Below are 13,262 nucleotides of genomic sequence, written 5' to 3' on the forward strand. Positions count from 1 at the left end.
AGGCACTTCAGTTGGGTGTCCTGTTGTAGGAAATATTTTTAAATGTCAGATAAGCAAGTCTTTGGAGCTCCTTAAGTGTTCTAAGATAGTTCAAACGCACATTTAAAGTACTCTCATGATTCAGTTAGTTTTAATTTTAAAAACATAATAGTATTCATCACTGTGCAAAGTACAGAAAGTATAGAGAAGAAAATGAGAACCACCCATAGTCAGGCATGTAAGCATCAAACCTGATACCCCAGGTTTCTCTGGAGTCCTCCATTCATGTGCTGTGCACCCCAGAGCTGGCGTCTTGCTGTAGGACACTGTTTGGAGGTTTAACTGACTCTATGCGCATGCTCGCTTGACTACCTGGTTTCATTTCTCTGTTGCCATTTCAGGGTGACAGTGAGGCTTTTCCATGGCGTTGGATGAGTGGCGTGGAGCAGCAGGTGGCCTCTCTGTCTGGACAGTGCCACCACCATGGGGAGGATCTCCGAGAGCTGACCACTTTGCTTCAGAAGCTGCAGGCTCGGGTGGACCGGATGGACGGTGGTGCTGCCGGGCCGTCAGCATCGGTCAGAGACACTGTGGGACAGCCCCTGAGGGAGGTGGGTGCCACCGGGCTACCAGGCTCCACGGTGACACCAACGCGCTTCTGGGTGCCATGTTCTCTCCTTTTGGGAGACAGAGGGGACAGGAGAGGTGCCGTTGTGAGAAGGGGTTGCACTTCCTGTTCTTAGTTGTTGAGAGCAGTGTGCCGGAGAGGGAGTGGGTTTCCCGTTGTCTGCTGATGACCGGAAGCTGTGGGTTCCATAGTGCACGTGGAAATGGTGGGCGGGAGACGTGTGATAACCCCAAGCGGGAAGTCTGGCGGTCGTGGAGAACCGTGGCCTTTCCTGTCCTGTTCTCCAGATTGCGCTCTTAGTGGCAGGTCATGGCGCTCTGTCCCTGCAGACGGGACAGCCGCTGAGGTGGACACAAACCGTCTCACGTGGGTCCCAGACGCACTTCTCGGAGGCATCCCGAGATGCTCCCACCCACCGCAGGGATCGCGTGGGGGGACCCAGGAACCTTTGCTTCAGAGGATGCCCTCTCTTGTGAAGAAAACAGCCGACAGCTGTTCAGAACAGTTTAGTGAAAACTGAATTGTATGTGGCCTGAGCTCATTTTAGCACAGATTGAGCCCCTTCTTAAGCCGTCATCCAGCACGTGCCTGTGGGTGTGATCATGGTGGCGACTGGAACGCAGAGCAGGGCTTCCCTCCGAGGCGGTGCGCGCAGTGTTAAATGCTCAACCCCTGAGCCTCTAGCTCCCGTTTGCATCTGCACTGCCTAGTGGAGGATGCCACTACTTGCATATGGCCGTGTACGTTTATGTTAACACCACACAGAATTTTAAAATGCAGGTTCTCACTCGTACGGCCCCATTTCAGGTGCTCAGTAGCCATGAGTGGCTGGTGCTGCCCTGCTGGACAGCACAGATGCAGCACGTCCCACGATGGCCCAAGGGGCGCTGGATGGTGTGCTGGAGACGGCAAGGGCCTTGGGCTCTCACGTGGTTTGGTGTGTCAGTGCACTGGGCTCAGGCCTGTGGTCCCAGCTACTCAGGAGGCCGAGGCAGGAGGGTCACCTGAGCCCAGGAGGTGGAGGTTGCAGTGAACCACAGAGGAGACCCGTGGCCCAGGCTGGAGTGCAACCTTAAAATAAATATATATATAAATAAAGATCTCTAGAGTCAGGGCTGAAATAAGGATGTTGTTATGAAGCAGATTATTCGTGTAGGGTCTGTGCCACATTGTGACCACAGATTCTCTGATTGTCGATATTCCGTGTAGAAACGCCTTGGCCTGACTTGCCAGGTTTTTGTTGCTTAACTTTCTCCATCATTTGTTCACTCCTTTTCTTTCCAAAGACTGACTTTATGGCTTTTCACCAAGAACATGAAGTGCGCATCTCACACTTGGAAGATATTCTGGGAAAACTGAGAGAAAAATCTGAGGTACTTATTTTTGACCTTATGCTTTTTTAAAATAAAAAGAAAATCGACTGTGGCTAGTATTTTAAAGCCCTTTGATCATTTAATGTTCCTCTTTTAGGCTATTTGCTATTTTGTGTAAAATGGAAAGAAACACTTGTTCTCTCTCTGGTGTGGCAGCGGCTCTGGGGCTTTAACATTGAATCGGGTGTGTAACTCACGCATCCCGTGTCTCTCGAGGGCACAGAGCAGGCTGCACACGCCAGGAGATGGTTCTAACATTGAACCAGGCACATAACTCACGCATCCCTGTGTCTCTTGAGGGCACAGAGCAGGGCTGCACACGCCAGGAGGTGGTTCTGCCGATTCCAGGCGGCCTCTGGGTTCCCATCCAGCTCTTTCCGGCTCCAGGGTGCTTCCTCGCTGCCACACACCCACCTTGCAGTGTCTTCAGAGGGGAGATAAAGGACCTGAACCTTTTGACAGACAGCACTAGCTTTGGGTGGGAAGGCCAGGACAATTCGTTGCTGGGAATGCCAGGGGAGGGACTGGGCCTCTGTGCTGCCCTCAGCCGTGGGGAGTCGTGTCAGGCTCAGGTTCCGGCTCTTCGTGTCTCTGGTGCTTGACACAGAGCCTGGCGTGTCACATGTGCGTGTGTGTATTGAACTACATTGAGAAACGTGCTGAGCCTAAGGGTTGTATTTAGCACACCCTTTTGGGAATCTTGGGACCCACTCCTGGATCTTGGACCCTGTGAGATCAGGTGGTTTTACCTGGGAGGGAGAGGAGGGCTGAGAGGAGCAGGCAGAGGCGACAACGTACCCGCCTGTGAGGGTCTGCGGGGCGCCGCCTCCTCTGTCCGCCCAAGAGGGTCTGCGGGGCGCCGCCTCCTCTGCCCGCCCGAGAGGGTCTGCGGGGCGCCTCCTCCTCTGTCCGCCTGCCCTGGGCCGGGCTGTGGAGACTTCCGTGGAGTGAGACTTGGGGCTGACGCTGGTGCTCAGCATGGTGCTGCTGCGGATGGCACAGGCCAGCACGGCCCAGCTTCATGTGTGCCTCTGCCGTGTCCCTGTCCTTCACGTTTAGAACACACTCTGGAGGTGTGACAGGGAGCTGACTCCCCACCTGGGTGCTGGTTACAGGTGCTGCATGTTCTGAGCCCGCCAGGCTGTTCTCATGTGATTTGTGCTCCTTTCTGCGCGTACGTAATGAAGGTTACTTTCAAATGTACAATGAACACTTCCTACCTGCCATCCACAGGCGGATCTGGACTTCGAATTAATGGGGGTATTCCAGATAAATCGATGGAGTTTTAAGTATGTGGTTTTATGAAAAGTTAATACATAACTTACATATTTCAGTAGACTATTTCTCATACTTTTTAGGCCATCCAGAAGGAACTAGAACAGACCAAGCAAAAAACAATCAGGTAGGAGGATTTGGAAAACATTCACTTTTGTCTTCGGTGTGTGTATGTGGTTATGTGGAGCGGCAGCAGAGTGATGAATGGGGGACCCGGGGCCGGCCTCCCCTGAGGGTCACCTGAAGGCCCTGAGGCTCGTGCCGACAGACACTCCTGCTGGGCTGCGTGAGGACAGAGGGGTCCTGAGGGGCTTGCCACATCCCCCTCCACGCGGCATGGACCTCCGTAGTTGGCACTCTCAAAGGTGCCGCCCGCACCCCTGCTGTGACCCGGAGGGGTTCATCTCCAGGGTCCTTGCAGGGCCACCCTCAGGGAGTAGGTCGAGGCCCATGTTGCAGCCCGTGCCATGGCAGGTGTCAGGGTGGACTCTGCGCCGGGCCTCCGCCGGCACCACTGGCATCTAGGTGGACGGGGTTACAGCTCAGCCTCGTCTCTGCTGCGGCTCCTGGAGGGCAGCCCCTGGTGGACAGGACACCAATTTCCAGAACCGCCCGATCTGTGCTGGGCGTGTCATGGTGGGCCTCTCCGCGTGGCTGCCGGCCCTGCTGCCCTTGGAATCCATGGCACGGCCAGGTCCCGCTGCAGTTCCTGGGGAAGCTGGCGTTTTGCTCCTCACTCCAGGCAGCTTTCTTCCACACGACCACTGATTTGCCTGAAGTCTCCTTAAGCGGGGTGCTTCCCTCTCACAGGTGTTCCCAACATGGCAGCTTTGTCTTTCTTCCTTCGTTTTACGCACGCAACTCATACTCCCCACAGCCCTCCCCGCTTCTAGATTCGGCATGGCTTGGTTGTGGTTTCCCGAGGTCCCCGCGTCTGCACTTGGGAGAGTCCATCCTCTGCCGTGCCCCATGTTCCTCTTCTGTGAGGACAGGTGTGAGCGCTGGAGCACGGTTTTCTCTCCTTCCAAAGCTTTTATTTCAATAAAAAAGTTGCTTTAATATGTTAATATTTAAGTGTTGATCTGGGAATGAGCTTTTTGAGATATGAATTGTTAGTATCTCAACAAGTATGTGTGCCTATAAAGACCTCAACTGATCCACCTGCCTCAGCCCCAAACTGCCGGGCTTACAGGCATGAGCCACCGCACCCAGTCCAGAAATAAAGTTTCTAAAATGCTTAAATCATTTTCAGAGAGAGCTCTCACTCGCCACTGAGAAACCTGCTAGCAGCACTTATGTTACAGACATAAATTGATGCAGAAGACAACCTCTCTGGGAACTTTATTTGAAACTGGCATCCAGTTTGCACGTTAGCGTGGCACAGGATGACGTCTGTACAGTTGTGACACCCAGGAGTGGGATCGGGTTCCCCTCAGCCTGTGTGTAGTGTGGGAAGCGTATAGGCCGGGAGGCTTGTGTGTGACCCATTCTCACTGTTGGATTCCAGTGCGGTTGGTGAGCAGCTCCTGCCCACGGTCAAGCACCTCCAGCTGGAGCTGGATCAGCTAAAGTCAGAGCTGTCCAGCTGGCGACACGTGAAGACCGGCTGTGAGACAGTGGATGCCGTACGAGAAAGAGTGAGCTTCCTGCGTGTTTACTTTTTGTTCTATAATAGAAAGTAAAAGAAAACTTGAATTGATGACTTAGGTTTATTAGCTGTTGATCTCAGCTCACTGCAGGCCACCTCCACCTGCTGGGTTCAAGTGATTCTCCCACCGTAGCCTCCCGAGTAGCTGGGACTACAGGCATGTGCCACTATGCCCGGCTAATTTTTGTATTTTTAGTAGAGGTGGGGTTTCACCACGATGGTCAGGCTGGTCTCCAACACCTAACTCCAAGTGATCCACCTGCTTCAGCCTCCCAAAGTGCTGGGATTACAGGCCTGAGCCACCCACCATGCCTGGCCTAAGTTGTTTAATTTCAACTTCCTTTAAAAACCTTTTTTTACTACATGTGAACTTTTTAAATATTTCAAAATAACTAATTCAGTGCTCCATAGATTTCCCCGTTCCATCACCACCGCGCGTCAGCACCCACCATGCGTCTTCCCAGTCTCCATGGTGTGTGTCCTTGGTGTGCTTGCAGCCCAGGGCCAGCACTCACTCGGGGCTGGGTTGTTGCTGTGTACCTTTCATTAGATAGACCCACCCTGTAGCTGCTGCTTGCTCTGTTTCGTGTTGAAACATATCACAGATATTGCTTCAAGTCCACCATCATCCTTAGGCAGAGGAGAAAATCTAGACATTTAGAGCTGCTTAAGAATGAAAACACAATCATTTGAATGGCAAAAATCATCAAAGTCAGACAGTAGATTGGTAAAGGTATTTGCCATACGTGGGGTAAGATTATCTCTGATGTGCAGAGAGTCCCTAGAATCGGTAGGAAGAGAAGCAGAGGTGACAGAGAAAGCATGCGATAGGCCGGGCGCAGCGGCTCATGCCTGTGATTCCAGCACTCTGGAGGCCGAGGCGGGCGGATCACCTGAGGTCAGGAGTTCGAGACCAGCCTGGCCAACATGGTGAAACCGCATCTCTACCAAAAATACAAAATTAGCTGGGCGTGGTGGCACGTGCCTGTAATCTCAGCTACTTGGGAGGCCGAGGCAGGAGAATCACTTGAACCCAGCAGGCGGAGGTTGCAGTGAGCCAAGATTGCGCCACTGCACTCCAGCCTGGGCGACAGAGCAAGACTCCGTCTCAAAAAAAAAAAAAAAAAAAGAAAAAGCATGCCAGCATGCTATCAGGGAGCTGAGTCCTACTGATGGGACTTGCAGATTACAGTGGGCTCTCATCCTTAGTCTGCAGGCCCACGAGGACGACGGCTGCTATCAGCACTGGCTGAGACAGTGGGCTTTTCCCTGGCCAGGAGGACTGTCACCATCTACGGCCTCTGGGGGAAAATCTTAGGATATTAACCAGTGACAAATACATGCACTCTTTGAAACAAGCAACCATACCCTTGGGAATCATCCTACAGAAATAAAGGCACCAGTACAGAGGCCACACGGGCAGGAGAGTCAGCGCTGCAAAGTTAGTGTGGGGAGGAGTGAGGGTAGAAAGCAGCTACGTGCCACTGTTAGGGGGTGTGGGCTAGAGAAGGGTGTGTCCACACGTGGAGTGTGGGAGGGCAGCTGTGATGAACGGCCGTGTCCTAGGAGGCTTTGCCCTCTCCTTCACGGTCTATTGTTATGAAGCAAGAAGAGAAAGGTATACACATATGTGTTTGAGTGCATAGAAATAACACGGGGTGTATTTAGCTTACATAAAGCTATAATTTAGGTTCGTTTATATGACTGTTTTCTTACCAGACCAAGTTTGTTGATGGCAGGGCCTCTCTGATGCACCTGTGCGCCTCGCTGCGGGGTGCCCGGTGGGTGCTTGCTGGATGGACACACACCTCCGGAGGGTGTGGACATGCCCCACTACGTCCTTCAGCTCCTAGGATGCAGGTCGCACACATCCTATGAGCTCGCCTATTTCTGTTCTTTTTAACATGTTCCTGCATTATTGGAGGGATTATTAAATTTAATATGAAGGAAAACACTGTCACAATGACATTCTAGATTTTGAGAGGATATATAATTCTACTGAGGTATCTAAGATAATGGACCCGAAGAGTGGAAGTGATTTAGTTAAAATAGTACATTTGTGTCTATCTACTGTTTTACTAGGTGGACGTGCAAGTCAGAGAAATGGTGAAACTCCTGTTTTCTGAAGATGAGGAAGGCGGTTCTTTGGAACAGCTGCTGCAGAGGTTCTCGTCACAGTTTGTGAGCAAAGGTGACTTGCACACGATGCTGCGAGACCTGGAGCTGCAGATCCTGAGGAACGTCACCCACCACGTTTCCGTGACCAAGCAGCTCCCAACGTCGGAAGCTGTGGTGTCTGCTGTGAGCGAGGCGGGGGCGTCTGGAATAACAGAGGCGGTGAGTCGGCGAGTCGGCGGCAAGAAATGCTTACAGTCCATTCTGTGCTGAGACTGAAGACCTAACTGTGAGGTGTGGATGTTGATGTCTTGTTCTAAGAGTGGTCTGGCTGGGGTGTGCTTAGCTGACGTAAGTGAGATGGGACGTGCCTGGGCAGTGCCGTGTGTGGAGGGAGGCACCTGTGTGGTGAGCTTCAGCTCTTGCTGTCGATGTCATTACTGAGCTGCTTCTTGGGAGTTCTTTACACTTTGTGAATCTTTTTGTCCCAAAGAGCCCATCTGCCTGTATGGTGGCCACACCTTCCGAAGTTCCATGAAAGTCTCTCCGTGTATTAGTCTGTTCTCATGATGCTAATAAAGACACACCCAAGACTGGGCAGTTTAGAAAGGATCATTGACTCACAGTTGCACACAATCATGGGGGAAGGTGAACGAGGAGCGAAGTCATGTCTTACATGGCGGCAGGCAAGAGAGGGTATGCGAGGGAACTCCCTTTATAAAATCATCAGATCTCCCGAGACTGACTATCACCAGAACACGGGAGAAACCCCCCCCATGACTCAGTTACCCCCACCTGGTCCCTGCCACCATGTGGGAATTATGGGAGCCGCAATTCAAGATGAGATTTGGTTGGGACACAGCCAAACCCTATCACTCAGTAATACCTAAATTCCCAGAATTTCCTGTGTTCCAGGCTTGAAGTCTCATCCTTGCTTTTATTCGTGTTTTATGGCATCTGGGGGATTTTTCTGGTTCGAAGATTGATGGTGGCCATGGCTGAGCCCTGGGGGAAGAGGCCTGGTGCCGTCCCATCTCCGTCTGATGGCCTTGGCAGTCGGGTGTGGGACTGGAGTGTGGAGTTAACTTCCTCCATGCCTAGGAACCCTACATAGGTTCCATTGAGAAAATGCTCTAATGTAAGTGTCTGGTCCTCATCTATGCACTAAAACCCATGTCTCTCCTCTCCTGTTCTGGTGTTCGGTCGTCCGTCCCTTGTGTCTGTCCAGCAAGCACGTGCCATCGTGAACAATGCCTTGAAGCTGTATTCCCAAGATAAGACCGGGATGGTGGACTTTGCTCTGGAATCTGGTGGTGAGTAAATAGGTGTTCTGATTACTAAGTTAGATGGTCAGCTGTTAGCAGGGGTGCACACTTGAGAGACTGTTGCCTACCCCACTTCCAGCAGTAAGGACTCCTGACTTTTAAACATCTGAGAAAGGGAGCGTGATTCTGGGCATGACCCTGGTGTTCTTTCTTGCTGGCCAGTTGTGTTTGGGGGGCACCAGTTCTCCCCTGGAAGGGCTGGGGGTGCATGCTTGTGGCTAAGTCAAGGTTCACAGCACAGAAAGTTTGGTCGACTGTTCATCTCTCCTGTGCTGTGATCGGGGATTGTTCAGTGCCTTCAGGAGAGACTCTGCAGCGACCACGCAGCTAGCTCTCCTCGAGGGCGTCCACTCAGCAGCAAGACAGCCCAAGAGCAGAAGCAGGCTAAGCAGATGGAATGATGGGTGCTGTGTTTCAGGACCTCAGAGAAATACAAGGGCCGCCGGGTCGGGGTCTGGGAAACCCTGCAGGGGCACAAGCCTAGGCCAGACCTCTTGGGGCAGATGCATTTGAAAATCAGAATCGCAGCTGAGGGAAGTCCTGGGGTCCACACAGCCCACTCCGTGGTGAGTGGGGCAGCACACCTGGATCAGACACGAGCATTTCCGAAAGAACTGTGAGAGGAGAGCTAGACCTGCTTCACGTCCGCTCAGGGAAGGTTTGCACCACACCTGTTATGGAAATCAAAATCTTGGTTTTCTGAATTTTTTAAATGTAGGATTTGCAAATGTGGGCTGGGGGACTCACGTCATCACTCTGAAGATGCTGTGTTCAGTACACGTTAGTGTGTGGAGGGGCTGGAGAGTCTGCAGGGCAGGAGGGATTTCTAAAACCCACGATGATGTAGGGCTGGGTACGGACTCTGCCATGTGGCTGTGCAGGAACCTAATCCCATTAGTACGGGAGCTGCTGGGTTTGATTTCAGTCATTTGCCACCCTCGGTTCTCCCTGTGGTGGCTGCAGACTGAAGTAATAAAAATGGCTGGATTCTTCCAAATGGTAGATAGACAACAAGGCTACTGGCGTGATCAGTGTGTGTTTGTTTAAAATGACCTTTTTAGAATATTAAGTGCTTTTAGATATATATTTTGAAATTCAGTGATTTAGGAAGAAATTATTTTCCATTAAGAGGCATCAATTGACATGAACCATACAGTTTGGGCCGAGAGATGTCATTTATTCTTAAAACCCTAGTTAATCCTTACAGGTTTGTGTGTACCTCAGAACACTGGTAATCCTGATGAGGCTGCACTGAAGGTTCCATTATTGAAGAAAACATTGATTGACACTTTGTGAGTTAGTTAAAAAGATGATTCAGTGGTTTAGAAATTCAGGTCTCAATCAGCTACATTAAAATCCCCTGGTTTTCCTGTTTAAAACATCAGTTTCCGGCCGGGCGTGGTGGCTCACGTCTGTAATCCCAGCACTTCAGGAGACCAAGGCAGGCGGATGACAAGGTCGGGAGATCCTGGCTTACACGGTGAAACCCCATCTCTACTAAAAATACAAAAAATTAGCCGGGCATGGTGGTGGGCACCTGTAGTCCCAGCTGCTTGGGAGGCTGAGGCAGGAGAACGGCATGAACCCGGGAGGTGGAGCTTGCAGTGAGCTGAAATCGTGCCACTGCACTCCAGCCTGGGTGACAGAGCGAGACTCCGTCTCAAAAAAAAACACATTAAAAAAACCCATCAGTTTCTGCCTCTCCTGCCCGGGGTTCACCAGTGCCAGGGCCCCTGGAGTGCCGCCCTCCCGAGCTCGCCCTTGCTGCCTGGGGTTCACCAGCGCCGGGGCCCCTGGAGTGCCGCCCTCCCGAGCTCGCCCTTGCTGCCCGGGGTTCACCAGCGCCAGGGCCCCTGGAGTGCCGCCCTCCCGAGCTCACCCTTGCTGCCCGGGGTTCACCAGCGCCAGGGCCCCTGGAGTGCCGCCCTCCCGAGCTCGGCCTTGCTGCCCAGGGTTGTGTGCTGCCTTCAGGGCCAACTTGGTTTTTGTTTCTTGGGGGTTTTTTGTCCTGCTTTGACAACAACATTCTGCCTGTCCTGTTTCCTACTGAGGGCCAAACTGGACTTGTTTTTTATGCTTCCTCTTATTATTGAGATGTAATTCGCAGAAAAATTCACCATTTTTAAATGTACAGCTCCGTGGCTATTATCATATTCACAGTGCAGCCATCACCGCTGCCTTACCCCAGAATCTTTCTCACCCCAGCTAGAAACCCTGTGCCGCAAGCAGCCATCCTCACAGCCCCAGCCTTTTTACTGTGATTGGTAATTATTGTGATGGAGGGTCTGCTCTTCAGGGCCTGAGAGCTCACCTGCTAGGTGACACCAGGCTCAATCGGATGCTTTATTCTGCATTGAGAAAAACCAACAAAAAGTTCATTTGGGGTAGCTGTCTCTCTGGCAGTAGTGGGGGAAGGCCAGTATTTTAAGAATTTCCCAGTTTCAGTAAGTAAAAATTGTGTGTCCTAAAGCAGTTGTAAACTCTTAACACTCAATTTGAGAAAGTACAATTAATTAAGAAAAGGACTGGTCTAAAAGTAGGAGGTTCTTTGTATATGTAAAAACTTGAGAAGTTTAAAAACACTTTTTTAATCCGAAAATATTTATTAGCTGGTATTAGATAATATCCTTCATCATTTTCAAACTTCTGTATTTTAATGGCTTCTTAACTAATTACCTATTTTTTAATTTTTGTGGGTACATAGGTACACATATTTATGGGGTGTATATTTTGATACAGGCATGCAATGTGAAGTAAGTACATCATGAAAAATGGGGTACCCATCTCCTCCAGCATTTATCCTTTGAGTTACAAACAAAAATACTCTAAGTTATTTAAAAATGCACAATTAGGCCAGGTGTGGTGGCTCATGCCTGTAATCCCAGCACTCTGGGAGGCTGAGGCGGGCAGATCACCTGAGGTTGGGAGTTTGAGACCACCCTGACCAACGTAGAGAAACCCTGTCTCTACTAAAAAAAATATTAAAAAAAATTATCCAGGTGTGGTGGTACATGCCTGTAATCCCAACTACTCGGGAGGCTGAGGCAGGAGAATCGCTTGAACCTGGGAGGGGGAGGTTGCGCTGAGCCGAGATCGTACCATTGCACTCCAGCCTGGGCAACAAGAGCAAAACTTCATCTCAAAAAAAAAAAAAAAAAAAGCACAATTAAGTTTATATAGTCACCCTGTTCTGCTGTCATATAGTAGGTCTTATGCATTCATTTGTCGTAGAGACAAAGAGTCTCACTCTGTCGCCCAGGCTGGAGTGCAATAGTGTAATCTTGGCTCACTGCAACCTCTGCCTCCCGGCTTCAAGCGATTCTCCTGCCTCGGCCTCTCGAGTAGCTGGGACGCCACCACGCCTGGCTAATTTTCATATTTTTAGTAGAGGTGGGGTTTCACCATGTTGGTCAGGCTGGTCTGGAACTCCTGACCTCAGGTAATCCACCCACCTCGGCCTCCCAAAGTACTGGGATTTCAGGCATGAGCCATTGCACTCTGCCTCATTCTTTTTTTTTTTTTGGACCCATTAACCATCCCCACTTTCCCTGAGCCCCAACTCCCCCTTCCAGTCGCTGGTACCACCCTTCTACCCTCTTTGTCCATGAGTTCAATGGTTTTGGTTTTTAAATAAGTGAGAACATGGGATGTTTGTCTTTCTATGCCTGGCTTATTTCACTTAACATAGTGATCTCTGGTAGCCATCCATGTTGTTGCAAATGACAGGCTCGCCCTATGACCCAGGCTGGAGTCAGTGACGTGATCTCGGCTCACTACTGGTTCAAGTGATTCTCCTGCCTCAGCCTCCCAAGTAGCTGGGATTACAGGCGCCCACCACCATGCCCGGCTAATTTGTGTATTTTTAGTAGAGATGGGGTTTTGCCATGGGGTTGGCCAAGCTGGTCTGGAACTCCTGACCTCAAGTGATCCACCGGCCTCGGCCTCCCAAAGTGCTGGGATTACAGGCGTGAGCCACCGCACCTGGCCTGCTCTCACTGTTTTTTATGGCTGAATAGTACTCCATTGTGTATATGTACCCCATTTTCCTCATCCATTCATGTGTTAATGGACATTGAGGTTGCTTCCAGATGCGAGCTATTGTAAACAAGCAGTGCTGCCCAAAGATAGAAGTGCGGGTCTCCCTTCAGTAGACTGCCTTCCTTTCTGTCGGGTGTGCACCCAGGAGTGGCATTGCCGGATCATATGGTAGCTCTGCGTTTAGTTTTCTCAGGGACCTCCAAACCACTCTCCATAGTGGTTGTACTAATTTCCATTCCCACCAACAGTGCCTGAGGGTTCCCTTTCTCCACATCCTCGCCAGCATTTGTTACTGCCTGTCTTTAGGCTAGAAGCCATTGTAACTGGGGGGAGAAGATATCTCATTGTAATTTTTACTTGCATTTCTCTGAATATCAGTGATGTTGAGCACTTTTCTTGGAAACATTTTGAATGAATCCTGAAGAGGTGCAGTACTATTGCTTCCAAACTGGTGGAACTGGACACTGAGACCGATCTGAACTTTGCTTTAAGGTGGCAGCATCTTGAGTACTCGCTGTTCTGAAACTTACGAAACCAAAACGGCGCTGATGAGTCTGTTTGGGATCCCGCTGTGGTACTTCTCGCAGTCCCCGCGCGTGGTCATCCAGGTGAGTGGCCGACGGTGGCTGGAGCTGCTCTTCTTCGGCATGGACTCTGTTAGTGTTCACAGGTCGTATGTCCACAGCTCGGTGGAACTTCGTAAGATGAACACGTCTGTGGAACTGGTACCACAAGAAGCGGCAGCGTTCCCACACCGAGGAGTCCCCGGTGTCCCCGTGTAGCCTCCATGCTACACATCTGTTGGCTTGGGTTTAGCGTCGCACAGATGGGACCGTGTGGCACATGCTGGTCCTGTCAGCCTTCCTCCCTCCCTCTTTTGG

At 50.9% G+C, this 13,262-nt stretch overlaps 1 protein-coding gene across 47 annotated transcripts in view; it reads left to right on the forward strand.

The window, feature by feature from the left end:
* The window catches only part of SUN1 (Sad1 and UNC84 domain containing 1), a 59,941-nt gene that overhangs the window by 38,795 nt on the left and 7,884 nt on the right, over positions 1-13,262 (forward strand). For 33 of the 47 annotated variants that reach the window (XM_054496962.2, XM_054496968.2, XM_054496972.2 and 30 more), the window contains 7 exons: positions 381-590; positions 1,894-1,980; positions 3,339-3,382; positions 4,763-4,892; positions 6,986-7,240; positions 8,247-8,331; positions 12,874-12,989. In XM_054496962.2, coding sequence (XP_054352937.1) covers positions 381-590; positions 1,894-1,980; positions 3,339-3,382; positions 4,763-4,892; positions 6,986-7,240; positions 8,247-8,331; positions 12,874-12,989 — 927 coding nt within the window. The remainder of the gene's footprint in view (positions 1-380; positions 591-1,893; positions 1,981-3,338; positions 3,383-4,762; positions 4,893-6,985; positions 7,241-8,246; positions 8,332-12,873; positions 12,990-13,262) is intronic. The other 14 variants (XM_054496969.2, XM_063667165.1, XM_063667166.1 and 11 more) reach the window with 1 other exon arrangement.

The sequence above is a fragment of the Pongo pygmaeus genome, chromosome 6, assembly GCF_028885625.2.
Source record: "Pongo pygmaeus isolate AG05252 chromosome 6, NHGRI_mPonPyg2-v2.0_pri, whole genome shotgun sequence".
In the NCBI taxonomy this organism is placed as follows: domain Eukaryota; kingdom Metazoa; phylum Chordata; class Mammalia; order Primates; family Hominidae; genus Pongo; species Pongo pygmaeus.